This window comes from Corapipo altera, unplaced genomic scaffold, assembly GCF_003945725.1.
Source record: "Corapipo altera isolate COAL_440 unplaced genomic scaffold, ASM394572v1 58, whole genome shotgun sequence".
Classification (NCBI taxonomy): Eukaryota; Metazoa; Chordata; class Aves; order Passeriformes; family Pipridae; genus Corapipo; species Corapipo altera.
Window position 1 is genome coordinate 2,606,486 of NW_020884898.1, and position 21,066 is coordinate 2,627,551.

Here is a 21,066-nt window from a genome sequence, read left to right on the forward strand (position 1 = left end):
TGGATTGGCAAAGCTCACCCAGCTACACAGAGTGAATTTAAAACCTGTAATTCTTTCCAAGGTGAATATGGTGACAAAATGATTAGCTATTCTCGGTGCACATCCATCTTAATTAAAGCCTACCCCCCTGTGATGATGATGCAGGCAGTCCAGCTTCTCCAGACACTCACAGCTGGTGTCTGCATCAATCTTGCTGACAAAGACACTTCTTGAGAGCATCTGCTATAATGTCTTTTTTCTCCCATGTGGGGCTTATGAGCAAAATCGCTCCTGTGGGCTCTAGCAGCCCTCAGGATCAGCAGCTCGGCACTGCCCTAAACCACATAAGTATTTGCTAAGGTGAGTACATAACATGATCCAACACTGGGCTTCTTTTTTCTGCTGTCTATTAAACTAGTAATAGACATTCTGATAGTCAGGTCAACTTACAACTTACCCTTGTGACTACAAAGCAGGTCTAGAAAGATGAGGTGCAGCTTCACACTTGACAGGTTTTCTGTGTGCCACCTGATTCCACTGATACACTGATGAGCAGCTGACAAGTTTATAAAAATAAGACCAATAGAAATTGTGGCCATGATGCATTTATCTCAAGCAGCTGTTTATCAAGTTGTGCTTAAGTAGTGAAAGGAAATTAACTTTAAAAAAATTATAAATTAGATAGACTCTTACACATAGTCCCAAACATGTGGAGTTACTATAGGTAAATAATTTTTGAAATGATGTGCCACAGTTTTTACGTTAAACTGCAAAGATACTTGCTTCTTAATTACACAGGTTTCCGCTAAATGATTTTTAAATTAAAGTGTAGAAAATGAGCATGTCATCTACACCTTTAAAATTTAGTTTAACAAAATATGGCAAAGAAGTTCCTTATATTTATCATTTTTTAATGCAACACAACACTCTCCTTGAATTGGTAATTCACTTCATATAATTACAGTTACACAGAAAAATTAGGCAAACTTAAACGAAAATACTCTTTTTAAAATCCCTTATAAAAAAAAGTCAGTGTACGTAGATAGTAGTCATTTTTCCAAGTCCATCACTTCATTAGTTTAAAACCAGAAGTCCAAAACACAGCTGCCCAAGCTGCTTAGATCGGATCATTTTATTTTACATATTGTAAAGGCAATTCTGAAGGACACCACCCTTGTCGGCTTTAAATACAAAAGCATTAGATTAAGAGAAGTGGCTTTCTGAAGTCTGGGTGTGAGAAAACTGATACTGACAGTGACATATTAATGTGTCAATGATGAATAAATACAAGAACTTAATATTCAAACCATCAGCAATCTCATACATCATTCTCTCTTTTTTTTTTTTTTTTTTAAGGATGTAAAAGATTCAAATGTCAGAACTATAATGTCAGGACTGTTTATAATGTCAAGTGATGCATATTGCATGCTCTTACTATATCTAGAACCTGGGATAATAATGGTAGATGATGGAGTACATTTCATTTGCAGTGGACATGGATTTGAAGTGAATTTGGAAGAAAAACATTTTCATATTGAAGTCTTAAAAATTGTTTTGTTCAACCTGCACCAATCCTTGCACAAATTACTTTGTATAAAACTGATGCTTCTAACAATAACTAGTATTAGTGTGATGCCTACAGGGCACTGTCAGCCAAGGAGAACTTAGTCTTATAATATAGGAATTTGATAAAACTTGTTACAGACTTGAGAATCAATCCCAATAGAACCAGAAAGAACTATAATTTTCCCTTTGCAGATATTTCATGCCATTCCATCTCAGCTCATAGAATTAATCTTATTATTTATAAAGTAAAGTTGTGTTGTTTTGAGCCTGGTTTCCTAAAAAAATGAGGAATATGTGATCATGCCATCTGAAAATGCCTTCCCTTCACTCCTGACAGCTACCACCTTCAGAGACAATTGCAACCCAGTTTGAAAGGAGGTAAAAGTCTCAAAGAAACTCAATTGCTAAAAGCTTTCACCCAAGTATCTAGGCAGGACAAAGATACCTAAATTAGTACTTCCTGTCGGGAAAAGGCTGTCTGTTTTGGAGAAGCCAGCAGTGTCATAACCAGGGGTGAGCCCAGTGAAAACAAATTATTTTGCAAAGGAGGACATACAAGTCAAAGGACACAAATCTCTTGGAGTGCTTGCAAAATGATTTGGGTTTTAGCTATTCTTTGAACTTCTAATTTTGCTCTAGAAAGATAAAAAATTTAATTCCAGCACTTTTATAAAAGGTTAATTTGAAAGAACAGTAACTGAACCCTGAAAGAAACATCAAAATATCATATTATTTTAATTTACGGATGTAATAAAATCAAGAGTTGTAGAAGACTTGTTAAGGATGATACACATCTTGGGAATGTTAAGCTGACTGAGGTGTTTCCCAGAGACTGTAATCCAATTTTGAGTACTGATTAGAGCAAATGTTAGGTTAATACAAAGTAGGCTTTGGTCTTAATTGATCTGGATAGAACCCAGTCCTACCTAGAAGTTTGTGTCCACCCTTTAGGTAGTAGGGTTAAACCCCCCAGAATTAAAAGAAGAAATTTATTAACTCTGTGTCATCTAGAAAGGTTGCATTTTGTATTATTTTCATTATTTTATTGATTAATCTGAACAGAAGAGAACGTGCTGGTTTCAGCTTGGATAGAGGTAATTTTCTTCATAGTAGCTGGTATTAGGCTGTGTTTTGGATTTGTGACCAAAACAACACTGATAACACAAAGATGTTTTCATTACTGCTGAGAAGTGCTTGCATAGCATCAAGTCTTTTTCTGCCTCTCACCCCACCAGTGAGAAGGCTCGGGGTGCACAAGAAGCTGGGAGGGGACACAGCTGGGGCAGCTGACCCCAACTGACCACAGGGATATCCCACACCACAAGGCGTCATGCTCAGCATATACAGTTGGGGAAAAAGAAGCAAGGGAGGGAATGTTCAGAGTGATGGCTTTTGTCTTCCCAAGTCACCATTATGCTTGATGGATCCATGCTTTCCTGGAGCCGGCTGAACACTTGCCTGCCCATGGGGAGAGGTGAATGAAGTCCTTGTTCTGCTTTGCTTGAGTGCACAGCTTTTTCTTCACCTTTTAAATTGTCTTTATCTCAGCCCACAAGTTTTTGCACTTTCACTCTTCCCCATCCCACTGGAGTGCAGTGAGCCAGCAGCTGGGTGGTGCTTAGTTGCTGTCTGGGTTTTAACCATAACATGCTCATAGAGACCAAGTAAGTTACTTTTACTGCATCAAATACCTTTTCTATTATAGGCAGCCGAAGATGGTTTTTTTCCCTGTGGCTGCCACAGTCATGAGCAAGGAAAAGAATAAAGAAAAGAAAAGTAGATATATGAAGAGTGAAAATTGTTACTCCTGGAGCAGGCTGCTCGCTATTGCCCGAGCAGGATTTAACAACATCAGGCTCTCTGAATATATCAAATATTATCTTCCTTGAAATGATGACACAAAGGCCACATCTGTCACTGGATCCTTCAGACGCTGTTCCTCCTGCCGTTCTGTATGACTTTGAGTACGTTGGAAAGGTCAAAACTTTTCGAAATCAATTCCATTAGGTCCTCATCTCTTTCCACACCGTTGATAAACTCTTCCAAAGTCAGTTCCCCTAAAAGAAAGTAAAATACTCCTTAGGAACTGAGAAACCCAGAAATCATTCTCCATCCAACACAAGGCCATTCATGCCAGACCGAATCCCTTAGGAAGGTTTCTGTTCTCTGCTGATAGGCAAATGCAGGTAGAGCATTTGATAATGTTTTCCTACTTTGCATCAGTCAGATCCTAGAATTCAGACTCACTTTTTTAGTGTTAAAACAGGTCAAGCACAACTTTCACTGAAGTCTGAGACAATTGTAAGTGCTCATAAATGTGTGTAACAGGGCACTAATGAAGCCTGTATCAATGCTGAACTTAGATTTATGAACCAATTCTCAGTGAGCTAACTGGAATTTATCCTGTAGCTGGTTTTAACAGAGATTAGAGTGTGATTTGCTGAGGATTACTAGGCATAGTACCTGTGTTGACTACTAGGATTATTTAGAGCCATGATCGGATGTACTAAAAAAACCTAGCTAAGTGGTTTGATTGGATAAATTCTTCCAGGGAACTGAAATGGGCATTTAGAGTGTGATTTTTTGGGCTCATGTCAAAATCAGCTAATAACTTAGAAGGTGCAAGACAACTTTAAAATCTCTTCTACTGAAAAATCGGAATACTGTTTTACTTTGAGAAGGAAAAAGAAAGCTTGGTTTAATAAGAAAAGCTTGATTCTTTCCTCTGAGAATGATTTAAAGTTTCTTGTGAAATTCACAACAATGAATGATTTCTCACTAAAATAAGAAATGACAAAAGTCCAGCAAAGGAAAATAGCTGGATGAGTTAGGGCCCCAGGGTGCAGGGGAGCAGGAATTCAGGTTGTGTACATGTCTGGTGAATGCTTAGCTGGCTGACTTTTGGCTCTTTTCAGGTTTAAGCACTACCTGTAGGGATTTTTGTTGGATTTGTTTTTGTCCACGGCAGCCTTGGAAACTTCACTTGATGTGAAAAAGGAAAACGATCAGCATTTGAAAAATGTGAAAATCACTTTCTACTCATAGTCAGTAAAGGCTGCTTTCTGTTTAGTCACATGTGTCCTTGCTACACCAGTGACAGGCTCATATAAAGAGGAAGGACATCATTTGACAGAAGTCCTAGCTCTTAGGCTCTTAGGCTTCAGTGAAAGTAATAAGACCCTGTCCAGGGGCTGGGATGCAGTGCCCTGAGATGGTTTGTGCTGCTTCTTTCAATAGCAGTCCCCTTATATAATCATCCCAGAAGCAGAGACAGAACAAACCATCTCTGTATGCTTGTATGCATCCCCTGCTTTGCCACTCATCCTCTCACTTCTCCTGAATTCTCCTTCTATCCCAGGCATTCCTTACTGTTCCCCTCCCCTTCCCTCTGTATTGCCTCTGACTGAGGTCTTTGGGTGGATGGCGTTCCTGGACTTTTCACGTGGACATGTGGCATCATTTTCCTGTTTATTCAGGTCAACTGGTCTTGAATTCCTTCCTTTTGTTCCCAGGCTGCACATTTCCAAGCACCAACAGCAGTGCACAAGAGCACAAACTACACTGCAGTTGCCAGTGAGATGTGGCTACACTGGCAGGCCCAGACTCGCTGCTGCCGTGATGGGCCTTGGATTTCCTCGAGCTAATGAAAATAAATTGCAAAACCAACAGGAGGTCTGTTTTAAGAATTGTTCTTTACAACCATGGGATTATTTATTGTTATTTCATGTAAGGAAGGACATTGCAACTTATTTGTCTGTTTGCACGTTTCTTTAATAAGAAGCTACAGAGAGGCAGCATAGTTGAAGCTAAACTTGGTAAAACTCGGCCCGTTCCTCAGGTGGAGCTAGTCCTGTTCCTTTGCAGCAATTAAAACACTAACAAACTATGGAAAACAGTTTGAAAGGGAATTATTATGAAGATAATTCTAAATAAATCATGTTCTGGCTTTTCCTTGCTAAAATGTGTGGCACAAAATTATTTTTCCAGCTGATGTTTTAGCTCAGATACAATTGTTACTTGCAGTAAATATCTGGTCAAATTGGGGAATAATCATAGAATTTGGGTTTAGATGCTAGATCCTGACTGTGTTATTTGGAATCCTTTTGTAATTTGTCTTCACCCAAAGAATGGGCCAAGGAGATGGGGGAAAAAAATCATCTACTAGTGTATCCTCCATATGTGCCACAAGATCACTGTTTATACTCTGATTATATATTGTAAACAGCTTTTTAAAAAAGTAATGTTAATACACCAAATAAGACCATAGAAATATCCCCCTCAAAATGCCCAAAATTCCTGTCTGTGACTTCACTTTGTTCTATAATGCTTTCCTAATATTCCTAGTTTGTCAATGATTGCAGCAATTGATGTAAAATGTAATTGTCAGTGGAAGGAGGATCTTCATGATTAGAAGTTTGAGGGGAGATATTCACATGTGAGAAGTTTTCTGTTAGAAACAACTCTGAAGCAGTGAACTGAAGTCTTAGTTTACAAATGCAAGTCCAATTGGCTTAATCTAGCTATCTTGAGGAAAAAAACAGTAGCATGTGTTTTAGCATGTGTTAACAGTCAGCCTTCAAGGGACATCCAATATGCTGTCCAATCTTTAGAACATGCTAGAGCATATACAACCATGCATCTTATTTGTATTTTTTTAACGATTTTAGATAGATTAAGCCAACGCAAATAAACTAAAAAAAAACCCCCTCAATCACACTTTCATTTTGCTGTGCAACCAGAGAACTGGCATTTTTGGTGAACAGTGCAAGACCTCTGTGCTTTAGCGCCTACTGCATGTGATTCCTATGTCATTGATTTACACTTCACTGTAAAGCTGAAATAATATGAATAAAAAAGAGTTTTGGCTTTCAGTTAATCTAAAACAGTCAGTTCTTAAGTAGTGTGTGCAACTCCCTCTCTTCCAGAGGAAAGTCCCTGCCAGTGCCAACAAAAGCTAGATTCTTACCATCATTGTTCACATCTATCTTCTGAAATACCATGTTTGTGAACTCTTCAGCACTCATGTTGGTGTAGCCATTTATAGCCTGGATAGCCTGAGGGCAGAAACAGAAAATTCTTTCAGAGTTTTTTCCATCAAGTTGCAAAAACAATACACTGGCAGCACCAGTAATTGCAGTGCAACTCTTTAGTTCCCAGACCCTTTCAAAAATCACTAAATAAATAGCTATTTCAAGTAAATCTTCAGTAATGAGGATTGCAATTTAATTAACATAACACAGCCTGAAGATTGCAGACTAATTTACATATCTCTGAAAGTCTGAAGAACCATGTGGCACCTCTGCTCTGTAATACACTTTAGATTCCACACCAGCATTTTTAACTGGCCCTAGAGAGTTCTGTGTCTTCAGATTGCCCTATGGTCTATGTGATTTAAATACAGTACTGTTTTTCACAGCTGAAAGTACATGCAGAGAAAGCCTAAGCTATTTTTCTATTAAGACATGTTTAACTTAGTAATCACAAACAAAGTCAGACCAGCAGTTCTGGAAGTTGGCAGAATGTACTTGACCTCCAAAGAAGTTAAGAAAACCAAAAGTATCCCCTCTAGTTTGTTTTTTGGTTGTTGTTGGTTTTTTTGTTTGTTTTCTTTTGTGTTTTTTTTCTTTTGTTTATTTTTCTGTAGGAAAAGGACTCAATATTTGGACTAAAGGTATAAGTGAATGTTTTTGAAAAATTGTATCCCATTCACTGAGGCAGTAATTTTTACACTCATTCGGGTTAATGGTGGTGATCATTCGGGTTAATAAAATAGGAGCCTCCATGTTAACATCCAGTGGCTCAGATGTGACAAGGATGTGTTTACAGAGTTAGATTCAAACTCAATATCCCAATTAGTAATTGACTGGGAAAATATGTGCATATATAAACATGCATATATGTTCTATAATGGGCATACTGTAGAATTTGTTTTTCTACACTTGAATTATCTTGAGGTGAACTGTGTTGTGTAAGAAAATTCACTGTATGTGCCAGTTGTTTCTTTTGGTATTTCTGATATTATATTAGAAATCATTGTATTTAAATAAAATGTAAGTTAAACCTATTCAGCACTGATGTGAAATTCTTGACTGTCACTGTCTTTACTTTACAGCTTTTTAAAAACAGTAACCTTAATTCATCAAATAAGACCATAAAAATACCAAACCCAAAGTGTCCAAAATTCCTGTCCATTTCAAAAGGAAATGAGAATTTTTGCAAAAATGGGTACATAAACTTATTTGTATTACTAATTCATACTTTAGATACTTTTGGTGTTTTATATGTCTGACTCTACTGCAGTCTTCAGAATAAAGTTGTACTCCTGTCACAGTTAAATTTATTGTAGTGCTAAGAGTAAAGCACTGGTTCCTGAAGTATCTGAGTCACTGTCTACCACGGAATCACCTTAACAGTAAAACAAAGTAACTGGGCATTGAAAGGGTGCATGGTTATCTGGAAGGAGTTTTGATAATGATTTGTTGGTCCAAAGTTTGCATAACTGTAGAGACAGATGAATTTTTAATAGGAGTTCTGTGATTCTAAATTAATGTCTCAGATATGACATATCTTTTTGGACAAGGCCTTTTTTACTGACATTTATTGTAATTCCAGGAAAAGTACTTTCCTTGTTTATGTTGTTACTTTGATCTGTAATGAGCCCTGTACATTTAGGGAGCAGTATTAAGCCATACATATTTGCAAGGAACCCTAACATACCTTTTGGATGAAAGCAGCTACTGCAGTTCAAAATATTATTTCACTAGAGCAAGTGAAAAATACAGAAATAATTTTAAAGAAAGAATTGCACTGCTTTGCTTTTGTGTGTTTGAAGTGGACCCATTTTCTGCAAAATTTTGACAATATTTTTATCCCACTGTCACTATATGATTTAATAGTAAAATTATATTTCCCTGATTAAGTTTTAAAATAGGGGTAATGGCAGTTGTAGTACACAAATCTAAAGGCCTTTAAAAAAATTAAAATATTGCAATATTTTGTTGACATCTATATTTTTCTTGCAGCGAGCTCATTTTGAGAAGCCAGTTTTCCACAATGGACTGGCACATACACTTGTAACCATCTGTTTTATTCATTATGCTGCTACAGTTCTACCCTGCCTTATAGTATAGTTTATCACAGTAATGCCTCTAGTGTTTCTACAGTTTTTCACTTTAAGTAAAGTATTTTATCTGTAGAACTATTGCTTAGAGTAAAATACTATTTAGATATGCTCAATAGGGAAGAAACTAATGGCAGGAGTGTCACTAGCCACTGTAAATTCTGGTTTTACAACTGTAAAACATTAGGTAAAGTACAGACAATCCATTTACAAGACATGAGGAACCACTGTTTCAGGGGCAATGCACTGTGTCAAATGTTCTTGCTATTGGTCATAACTTGCTTACCGAGAATATGCTTAGTAGTTCTTTTTTGTCAATACATCCATTTCCATCAGCATCGTATAGCTTGAAATACCATTTCAATTTTTGGTCAATTTTCCCTCGTATAACCAAATTTATTGCAGCTATGAACTCCAAGAAGTCTATAAATCCATCCTAAAAGAGAGAGAGAGAGAAAAAAACCCAAACACCTATTTAACAATGCTGGTTTTCAGTACATTCTGGTGATTGCACAGAAACAGGTCATCAAATTCACTACAATACACATTGATTTATGAAGCCCCTTAAGATAGAAATCTCCTGTGGTATTAAAAAAGGATACACTCAAGTGTAAGATCTATAGGAAGAGGTGTTAGCAAAGACAGTTTTGTTCTCCCCTAAAAGCTGGGGGCAGTGTAGGCCAGGGGTAAATCTGTTCTGAGCAATTGTTATTGACAGGCTTTGAGAAGAAAAATAAAAAACGGTTTTGTGGGAAACTGCAACATGGGGAAAAGAGGAGTCTGGGATATCTGATTTGGTACTAATGAAGTATCTACAGCAGAGTTGTTTACATCCATACTGCTGAACTACGTATGCTTTCCAGTACAACAGAGCTGTCCCAGGTGTTTTTCATCTGAGAGATCATGTAATAATAATAATCTGGCATGAACCCCATGTACTGTGGTTTATCCATATAAACATCAGGTCTCTCAGATGAATACATTTTGCATGGGATATAAAGCCTTCAAATCATAAACTAAGCTCTAAATATTGAGGACTGGCGATATTCGTAGGTAAAGAGCATTTCAGGTTGATTTAATTCCTACTCCTTCTCTGAAGCTGTCAAGGACAGGCCTCTATAGTCAGGTTCTTCTGTTTCTGTAAAAATGTGGTTAGGATGGAAGAAACAGTTGCTGAATTTGGATAGTACTTGCTTCAACTGTTTTCCATGTGCATATAAAGGAATTAACAGCTGGCAAATTTAGTCTTGTGATCTTTATGTTGGTCAGAATCCAATTGCTTGGGAAACCTCGGAAAGACGGTAATCAGTTTCAGAGGGCCTATGACTGAAAAGAGAAGGTTGGATGAGTTTCTAGTAGGTTTAGCATGTTGCTTATTTTTATTGTCATACATCAACACACGTCTTGCCAGTTGAGGTTTTGCAATCACCAGGCATTAAGTCTGAAGGAAGAGGAGTCCTGTAAGGTTGCAGTGTGACTCACTGCCATAATGAGAATCCTAGACTTACTGAGGTTGGAAAAGACCCTTAAGATCATCAGGTCCAACAGTTAACTCAGCACTTCCAAATCCATCACTAAGCTGTGTCCCTAAATGCCACATCTGACATGTCTTTTTGAAGATCTCCAGGCACTATCAGTATATTCTGGTGACAAGGAATGAAACACAAAAGCATGCAAAAAATGTCAACAAGCAGGAATTTACAAGGACTAAAAGATACTGAGATTGAGAGCTCTGCTTCTACCTTCAGTTGAGAACAAACCAAAACAAATATAAATCTATCCCCACACATCTATCTGCCTAGTGAATGTGAGTTCTCAAAGGCTGAATAAATTTTTTACATAGGGGTCCATCCTCTTTTTTCTCTTCTTCATTCTCTTTTTAGATTCCTCAGAGTTGTGACCCCATGATGCTGATCTGCGTCAGAGCTCCTAGCAGCACCTTGTAGTGCTTGTTTTGATTTCTGTGCAAGGCTGTTGCAGAGTAGCACCTCAGAGATAAATCTAATGTATTCAAACACACTGGATTTAGTGTACATGCAGAAATGCTGTGTGCATAACTTGTGCAGACTGACTGTTGCTTCACAGACTCTCTGCAGGTTCTGTTGTGGTTGCTGGTTTTACGCTAATAGCAATCACAGCAAACACAGCAAAGGCAAAGACACCATTCAACCACTGTTTGGGATTAAATGAAATTTGACAGTAACTGCATGTAATTTTCAAACAAAATTAGGCCTAGTATTAAAAGCAGATGCTTTACCAAACATGACATATCACGCACCACAAACTTTATGCTTCTTTTTGGCACACCGGCTTGAATTTCAATTTTTGCAAGTATTATTTCAAGAAGGATCTCATAAAGTATTTTGCTGGAGGACAAAATGTAATTTGCTGATTACATTTCCATCATCTGATTTGATGTATCTATTAAGAATATGGTTAGATGCATTTCACATTGCTGCTTTTTTATTGCATTTCATACTGCTTATTGAAACTACAGATTAATTTTAGGTTTGCTGAATGTCTGAGACTAGATTAATTTTGTTCTTTCTCCCTTACATTTTACCTGGTTTTTTTGAAAATATTATTTTGTTGGCCTTCTTTCTACAACTTGGTGTCACTATTGTTGTTCTCTCAAAACATCAGAAATTTGGACAATGTAATAATCAGCTTAATGTGTTTGGGTATGTAATTTTGTTCTGGTGGATCATATGGCCTGTCCCAAACAAGAAGGGACTGAAGGGCAAGGTCAAAAAACTCCCACCTCTGAAAAACACCTGAAAGAAATGGTAGTTGCCAAAAAAGCCCCAGTCACATTTTGTAGTTGTGCAAAGACCACCGGCAACATGTTAAGCAGCAGCCAGTCCACCAGGAATAGAAATACTGAGAAGGTAGGAATGATGGTCTACATGACGTGGAACCAGATGCATTGCATAAAAGCACTGATGAGAAATGTACTGGTTTTCCTTTCTACACTAAAAATATACACTGTAGGTAGAAAAGGAAACATTTATGTGATGCAAAAGAATGACGATCTTGTTGCACATATACCGAGTTTTCTCAGATAAATACTGTACTTTTTACAGTAACATCTCAAAATAGCACATTAAATAATGAAAAAATCATAACAGTAACCTATGAAGATCATCCTGTGGTTCTGTGAGTACAACAAATAATGCAGTAAATGTGTTATGATGTTATTAAAAGAATACTCCTGTGCTGATTTACCTATCTGCTGCTCAATAATCATTCACAATACAAGTATCTAGGTAGGTCCTTATGTATCTCTGGGCTCTGTAAAACGTCACTATGTGCAGCATGCACAGCAAAGTATCTGTTGCTTGTTAGGAGGTCATTAATTCACAAGGAAAGGGCTACTGTAAAAATAATAAAATAAATAGTAAGAAAATAAAATTTAAAAACAATCCCAACAACATAATAAGCAGAACTGATTACCAGTGGTGGATTATATAAATAATTTACTTTTGATGCTTTACCCTGTTATTGTCTCAAAGGGCAAATTTGTAATGTTTTTATTAAATGGAGTTAAACCTGCTTGTTCAGCAGCTTAGGATACAGAGCAGACTTGGATGATGGATGCATTTATTCTGTGTGTGGGCTTCTTATCAGTATCTGGGTGGTGCTGGCCCTGCTTTCCTTGTCTGCAGCACATCCCACTGGGATCTCATGGGCATCTGTAGGGATGGTGAAGTCCTGCACAGTCCCCTGCCTGAATGGGCAGAGGCAGATGGGGTCAGGCGCCCCTCTGAGTATGGTTAAAATAGAGGGACGGAGATCTCCCAATGCAGTTCTGAGGAGTGGGGTGGAGAGATAAAAATAAAAATGGGTTCAAAACTTCTTTTACATGCCCCAAAGTCTTCTGGACTTTCTTCTACACATAGTAGGCCTAATAAAAACATAGATATCTTTTTATTCTTTTAAGATCTTGACTGGGTAAACTAGAAGCTTCAAGGATGCATCAGAGTCATGCATGTGTTTGTGCCCTTTGATACTGCGCTTTTGTAACCTGTTTTGCTTTTGCTGATGAGTGATTTTTTTAAGCCACTTGGAACAGTTTGATTCACACAACAAAGACAAAGGGAGGCTCCAAAAATGGCAGGAAAGTTTACTGATGATGTGAAATCGGTCCTCAGGGCTCTCAGGGCACCACTGGCTCTGACTGCCACTGCCTGGGGTCCAGGGCCTATTTCAGTTTTTCGTTAGTTACAGGATCTCCTGAGGAGAAAGGAATTTAATGTTATCATTTTATGAGAGGTTTTTGCTTTGGAATGTCAGTCTACATGCTGTTGCTGGAGGCTGTTCACCATTATTGGGTGAGGACAGAGTTGTGTGTCCTCTGAGGGCAAAGCCAGACCATGAGACACCGTCGTGTTACATGACGGCCATTAATACCCCAGCCCTGGATCTGTAGGAGGGTATTACCCTTCCATTCCCAGAATAGCATTGCTAATCTTCACAGATCCTTAAAAAACTCTTATAACTGTGAACTATAGAGATTACAAATAATTGACTTGTCAGCTATGAATATGTAGCTGATATGAAACAGCGTGGTTATCCAAGCTTGAGCCAGAGTGATCTGAACTTGGTGTTTTGGCTGCCTAGCTCTTACCTGACTGACTTCCTGACAGTGACAATGCTACAGGGATAGTCAGCCATGTCCCGCCACACACAGTGGCTACGCATGTGGAAAGGGACAGTTTCTTTCTGTCCCTGCAAAACCCTCTAGTGAGTGACCTCATCATCTTACTTGGAGGACTCTAACAAGAGTCTATACAAAATAAGCAGTGCCTTTTTTCCAAAATTTGCTACTGAAAAATCTCTAAACTCAACCTGAGACCAGGAGAATAGCTCAAATGGTTTATCGGGATTAATAAGTGCACAGATATAGATGGTCCAGGTATTTCAAACCTAGGGCTTAGGTCATTAAGCTACCTTCCTTTCCCACCCCTTGTCTTTCAGAATACTACTTAAACCTCTTAAGACAGAGGGAGGAGGCATAGATCAACAGCTCAGAATAACTGTGAAATTTATAGCTAATCCTACGTGCTTCTCTTTTTCTCTCTGCACCCGATTTCAAATATAACACTGCTTTCTCTGCCTCAGAAATCTAAAGGAGAATTTGTTTCACTCCACTTCATCTTCCCTCATTTCATAGAATCATTTTTGTTGGAAAAGGCCTCCCAGATCATTGGGTCCAACCATCCTTCCTTTGTTTTTCCTTCTTAATGCTTTCAGCTGTTCCTCAAAGTTTGCATACACATTATTGAAGAAATACAGAGCTACTTGTACCTCTGTTACTTTGGCACATCCCTAGGGTCTGATATTGGAGTTTGGGGCTTGGACAGAGCTCCAGATACCCTACAGGCTATGGCCAGAATCACCAGTTTTGTAAGTAAATAAAGCTGGCATTTGTCATGGGGCGGGAGAGACCTCAGCAAGCAAAGACTATTAGAGAGGGATGAAGAACAAAGCAGGGAATTGGGAGCTGCAGACTTGTTAAGCGGTTTTGTAATCATTGCACACCAACAGTTACGTAAAGAGATGAGGCTGTATTGACCAGACTGTTACACAAGGTTCTGCTTTGCCCAGATGAAGAGGACCTGCAAGGTCTGGCGACCTGGAAATTACCTGGACCTTTGTGTCGGAGGAGTTGGAAATGCAGAGCCAGCTATGCGTCCCGGTTTGTACACTCCCCTGGTAAAACCTGGTGAAATCCTAAACATTAAGATGACAAACAGTTTTCTTTCTTTAAAATTAACCACTACCCCCCAACTCCCTGCCATCATGCAGAATTTTTTTTCCAGATTACTGGAGAAGCAGAGATACAGGGAAGTCACCAAGGCATTGGGCTGTGGCCTCTGCTCAGCCTGCATCATGGCATAGTAGTGCCCAAGAAGGCTGTACTGGAAAGACCTAGCCCTTTCCCATCCTTTCATGGATGGTGGTGTTCAGCTTTCTAATTTTGAGCTTCTCCCTGTGCTTTTAGGAGCATCTTTCCCAACTTAAAACAAAGCAGTAGGCAAAAGAGAAAAAAACCCACAAAAAATATAACCATGGTAACACATTTTCCAGCAAATTTCTTGCTGAGAATTCAAGCAAATTTTTCTTGTTTGACAAACTCAAAAATGTAACAGGACCAACTTCCAGGAAAAGTACATTGAACACATACACATATTCTAGCGGCAAAGATGTTCTATTTGGCAGATTATGTCAGGTGCATTTATATAATGCTGTTAGAATCTTAAGGGATGTATGCAAAAAGACTCCTAAAAGTTACACACATATACTTTCATCGCCTAAACTACTTGGTATTATCAAATAAAGGACTTCAGTGAAGTAAAAAGTTAGTTAAAACACCACATTCAATTTCTGCTGCATTTTTTCTGCAAGAAGTATTTTAAAGTGTTGCTCACCAGCAACATTGTCACCAACAAATGTGAGTCATGTTTGCATACTTTTGATGTTTCAAATAAATACTTAAATGATAAAGGGGAAAAAGAAGAAAATTTAAACCTCTTACTGCTCTATTCTTAATTAATAAGGAAATAAATAGAAAAAAAGATAGTTGCACTTTTAAAAAATGCTTAAAATGTCTTTAAATAAAAGAAGCAGATTCCTGAATTTTTCATATTAAAATTACTTTCCCCTTTACATACATCATAATTTAACATGTAATATTTAAAAGTAATTATGATTAATTGTACAAAGTTAATCTTCATTGCCTATTCACAAAATTACAGTGACAAAATTACACTGTTAGCTGGTAATGGTAGTAATGCACTCCAAATGCTTTTTAAGCTCAGTGAAAACTGCAGAGTACAAGCTAATTTGCTTACACTTAAATTAAATTTTCAAAGAAACATGTTAGAAAAGTGTAGTTGCTTCAGTTTGATGAATAATTTTTGTCCCTGAGTAACTGTGGAGGAAACAACTCTAAACCCTTTCTTTTGTTTTAAAAACAGTCAGGGACTATAGGAGCAGATGTAGCACAGCTCAATAGGAGATTGTGTAGAGAATTAAGTTTACGTTTAAATAAAATTGAAATTCATCATTCTTTCACATTCTTCCCTTTCTATACTGACTAACATCGAGTTTTGCTACATTTGTTTCTGGAGGACATTCAGTAAAAATACACGTGATACACATTTAATCCATGTTAAAGGAAAAAGCGTAAAGCCAAAGAATCACTTGACCAAACCTCTAGGTGCTAGATTTTCACTGTCAGTACTTTTTGGCAACAATTCATTTTCTCTAGGTCTCTTGTGCAACCTGGTCAGCATTACAGCTTCGTACGGGACCTGCGGGCTGGGCTTCCTTAACCTGCAGATCTCAGTTACTGTGTCCTGCTGGGAGAGGGGACCTCCAACAGCCACCTGCCAAGGCATGGGTGGATGGAGTATCATAGAATCATAGACTCAGCTGGGTTGGAAAGGACCTCCAAGATCACCAAGTCCAACCCTTGATCCACTACCACTGTGGTTACCAGACCATGGCACTAAGTGCCACACCCAGTCTCCTCTTAAAAACCTCCAGGGATGGAGAATCCACCACTTCCCTGAGCAGCCCATTCCAATGCCTGATTACCCTCTCTGCAAAGAATTTCTTCCTAATATCCAACCACAACGTCCCCTGGCAGAGCTTAAGCCTTGCCCTGTGCACAAACCATGCCTTTGGCCCAGGCATCCTCTACAGTGGGATGGACCCTCTACCTGAGTGTAGCAAATCTCTGTGGCAAAAGCAGTGAGCCTGGGCATGCTGTACAAAGATGGCAAGGAAGAGGCTGTTCAGTGGGGTGGGGATGCTCCATGGTGTGCACTGTGAGTAGGGCTGCCCCACCTCATAACATAATCCAATCCAGCTACGGATCAAGGCTGTGCAATGTAAGGAAACTGCAATCAGAATATTACTTAATAGGACTTGTCTGTTTGAATATTTTGAAATTATGATTTTCAAAGAGAAAAATTTATTCAAAATTCAGATTATCTTTTTGAAAGGCAAAAAAAAAAAAAGCAAAAGCCACTAAATTGTGCAATGCTGTAATGGAAATCTGAGACAGATATCACTTTAATGTCCCATAGAATTGGCCTTCTATGCTTGATGGTGCTGTGGCACTATTAGGCATTTTTTACCTCTGGTCCAAAACTTTTATATCATAACTCAGAACACATAATTTCAAATGCTATAGTCAAGAATTCAACTGTACTTAAATTAAGCAAGTGATGATTTTAATGATAATGCAGGCTTTTAGCTGGTAATTACACATTATTACGGCATAAGTTTGTACTATCAGAGCAGTGAGTCCTGTGCCAAACCACTAGGAAACAAAATTAAGATTATGAAATTGCACCAATAATTGTGGAATGTCCTTACAAAGTAACAGAATCAATATATAAAATTGAACATAAAATGTGTGGGAGGTGGTTCAGAAGGAGAAAAAAGACATTCCTAAGACCAGTCTATAAATAAATAGTGCTTCATGGAACCAGGTGAAATATTCATAGAACATAGTCCTTATTGCATAGAATTTTTAAAAAGGGTACTGCAGCTTTCAAAGGCACTTAAGGATGCTGAGAAAAATTATATAACTATACTGCCTTGCACAAAGCAAAGCACAATTTAACCTCCTCATTTACAATAATCAGGCTAGTTACTTTACATTTGAGATAATTTTATGCAACATTACTCCAGATTAAAGAGAAACAAATGATTTGGCTTTGTTGTTTTTGTTGCTTTTGTTAGATTGTGCCTGAAACTAATGGGAAAAGGATTTGTACATGCCACCTTCAAAATGTCCAAATATTTCAGGAAGTAAGAACTGTTTTTGTTACTTCTGACAGAAGAATTCTTTCTGGCTAAGACATCTCTAGATTCTTATTTTCTTCTGAACCTTGGTTTAGAAGCTGATTAATTTTTTGACACAGTTTTTTATTGCTGTGACTGTCATGAAAATAAATTTTTAAAGCATTTCTTGTTGAGAGGAATTATTGGAGGCAATTACGAGAGTGAAAAAGGCTTCAAAGTAAGAAAAAGCGAGAGTTAGACAGTTCTGGGAAAAGAGGTAGTGCTGGGCCAACACAAGAACCATGGGAAAAGAATAATGTAAAACATAGCCTGCCTTGACACAAGATCAGCTTATGTGGCTCTTGGCCTCACAGTGTAGTGTGTAATGCAGATGTTGTTGCTGCAACGTTATTGCCTTGGTTAAACTGGCTGGTTACAGCAAGATAAGAAAAGTGCCCAGGGAGTCATTTCAGGCTGAAAACTTCCCTAATGTTATGGGTGTTGCTGACCTTATGTTTGCACAACTTTTCAGTGACTTAGGATACAAAAGAGGAAAGCTGTTCAGGAAAGTCTGGAAAATATTTCTCTGATTATCATCCTTGCTCTTCCTGCTTTGCATAAGATTAACTATTACACCCGATTTTATTGTATCAACTTTGGTTATGTCTGCAAACATATAAGGATGCAGCCAACAGGCTAAGCAGTTCCTTAGGCAGCCTGAAAATTCATATCAAAGCAACTATTCCTGGTTCTGAGGACACATCAGAGCAAGACAATCTGAGAAAGAAAGTCCAACTGAAGATAATATTTTCTAGCAAAGGAGAGTTATCAAAGATACCCTGAGCCATTATAGTTAATCCCACAAGAGGTGGAAACACTTAAGATTTAGTCTCTAGGTAGTTTCTGAAGCACTGCTCACCAGCACTCATTTTATTTCATCCTTTAAGGGCTCTTCCTACCTTCTGTGAATATGTGGAAGGCAGCTAACACATAGTGCCAGCTTACTCTTGCAAAGTTGGGGCACATCAATCTTTAACAAAATAAAGTCTTCACTAGAATCTCTAGACCAATTGCCTCATATAGATGAAAATAACATTCTTCTGTCTCTCACAATTCTTAAGAAGAGGGAAAAAGTGGAGGGAGAAAACAATTGAAAGTCAAATGAAGAACAAGTTACAATAATGACAAACACCTCTGAGAAATATCACATCTTTCTGTGAACATTTGCATGCTTTTCATGGAATATGAGGCGCAGCCACTACTTTCACAGAGAATTTCATGGCCAAATGACTCTCATGTCCTTCTACTACAATACCAAAGAAGATCCACTTGGCTAATCACATTCATGCCCCTATAACCAAAGATAACATCTATTTATATACAGAACACAAAATCAGGTGATGAAAAGTCTACCTGAAAATCTAAACTATAAAGACACAGCAGGACAGTGGGGAATGAGGTAGGATAAAAAAAAAAGGAAAGGTAGTCTACCTCCCAACACTTGTCAGGATTGTGCAAAGTACATGGAGTAAAGGGAAACATTATTCTTCAGGAAAAAAAAAGGTAGCCTGAGATTTAGTTTACATTGCGATATAGTCATTTTGACACACAATGAAGATCTATTGAAGTGACACATTTTTGCTTTCCTTATTATCTGTTCTACATCAAACAGCCCTTTTAAACTTTATGTTTTAAAAGTGATTCCTTTTAAAATATTTTTTATCATTCTAATCTGCATAATTATGTCAGATGAACTCTATTTTATCAGAGGACTACTTTAAATTTTAAATGAAAAGCACAAGCTAGAAAAATGATTAAAGACTGACATCAACTTGTGCCTTATCTAAAGATTTCTAAAACTGCTGGGGAGTGTCCATTTTTGTGCATCTACCAACTTTATCTCTGCATATGAAGTGTAGCAAAAAATAGTGGTTTTGGTCTGTCCAATGCTTTATAAATATTAACAGAAAATCCTTGAACTTACATAATTTTCCTTCAGTGCCACATACCTATTAATCTTCTTTACTCTTCACAGTAATCCTACCTTTTAAAATCCGATTTTCTTACAAAGCAACTGACAGATATTCCTGTAAGTAGTTTCAATTAATGAGAAAAGAAGCAGTAAGAGAACTACAACAGCACATCCCATTTTCAGTAGGTATCTTCAAGTTAAACGGCTATGCAAATTTTGTCCTTCACAGGTCGTAAGAACACAATCAATCAATTATCACAGTATTCAGTTTTTATTTTTAGTAGTGGCAAAACCTATCTGCAAGCCAGTGAGAGTGAATGGCAATGATCTGGGTTTCTGGTTTTGAAGAAAGAAGGTATTTTAGAATAAGTGTTAAATAGTAGCAATGATGATTATAGAATTTTTCCTTAGTTCTGCTTAAGATCAACTAACACTTCCAACTATATTATGGATACACCAGACATTATTTTCCTAGATACGTTTTCTCCTTTAACGTCAGTGGAACCTCATTTTGACAGATATAATCACTCTGAAATACATATTCTCACAGAAACCCAAATATACATCAGTATACTTGGCAACTACTGAGGTATTTTAGATAAACATAGCTGTTTCCCCTCTAAAATTCATCAGTAGAATGCATGAACCAGGACTGCATGACACTGTGTGTGGATCGAGATGCAGAGGTAATAAAAAAAGTAAGAAGAATTAAAGCCTGCAGACTTATAATTTTTGTATTACAAACAGTTTAAGGTTGAAGAAGATTGAGATAATTTTTCCCCAAAGAGGGACTCTTTTAAAATCTAATAAACAGGGTCCTTTAAAAAAATTAATTTGAATGGGCTTATATTTTAATAAAGATATTATTTTCAAAGGTTTTCATTGGAAAGCTGTGGCAGAAGATAAACCTACCATTTATTATACTACCAATGTCATTATATAAATAATGCTTACAAGTATTAATGTATGAGTCATCAATAAAAACTTCTGCTGAAATGCTACCTCCCGCACTGCTTGTGATAATCTCCAGGAAAGTTAACTTTGCAATTACAGTTTTGAACATTCAGCATCTTTATTTTTCACTACCGCTAAGAATGATGAAGAAAACAACTTTCAAACTTTGTTAGCTTATTTGTTTTTTTGTTTGTTTAATTATTAGCAAAACATCCCACAGAGGTCAAATAAGGGCTGAAAAGTCTTCACACATAGCTCTTGTTTTTAAGAAATATCGAAAAATTGAAGACATCTGTGTACTTGATGTATAAGGTCATTTAATTACATATCTGCTGGTGATCTGCACAAGAGACACACCAAAAATGGTTAGCATTTATTTAGTACATTCCTGAGAAGAAAGCTTTTAAGGCATTACCTTTGTCCCTAACCTCCCATAGAAACAGGCCCTGACTGGAAATAGCCTTTGTACATTGAACAAGTGCACTTTGTTGAGCCAGAGGTGTGATTCCCTATGCTCTGACACATATAAGCACAGGAGCTGAGTCCAAGAAGCCATACCACCACAGCAGCATTTTGGCATGGTCGGTTAGTGCATTGCTCTGAGCTTACACGGTCTGCCTGCTGCCAAGACCAGAGCTGACCTCAATCTCTGCATGGCGTTGAATTGCCCTGTGAA

At 37.7% G+C, this 21,066-nt stretch overlaps 1 protein-coding gene across 1 annotated transcript in view; it reads right to left on the minus strand.

Annotated features, from left to right (window-relative positions):
* Window positions 1–881: 881 nt before the first annotated feature.
* GUCA1C (guanylate cyclase activator 1C) overlaps window positions 882–21,066 on the minus strand; it is a 46,879-nt gene continuing 26,694 nt past the window's right edge. The window contains exons 4-6 of the mRNA XM_027648756.1: window positions 8,952–9,101; window positions 6,512–6,599; window positions 882–3,602 (exon numbers count right to left, since the gene is read on the minus strand). Of these exons, the coding sequence (XP_027504557.1) occupies window positions 3,472–3,602; window positions 6,512–6,599; window positions 8,952–9,101 (369 nt within the window). The 3' untranslated portion in view covers window positions 882–3,471. The remainder of the gene's footprint in view (window positions 3,603–6,511; window positions 6,600–8,951; window positions 9,102–21,066) is intronic.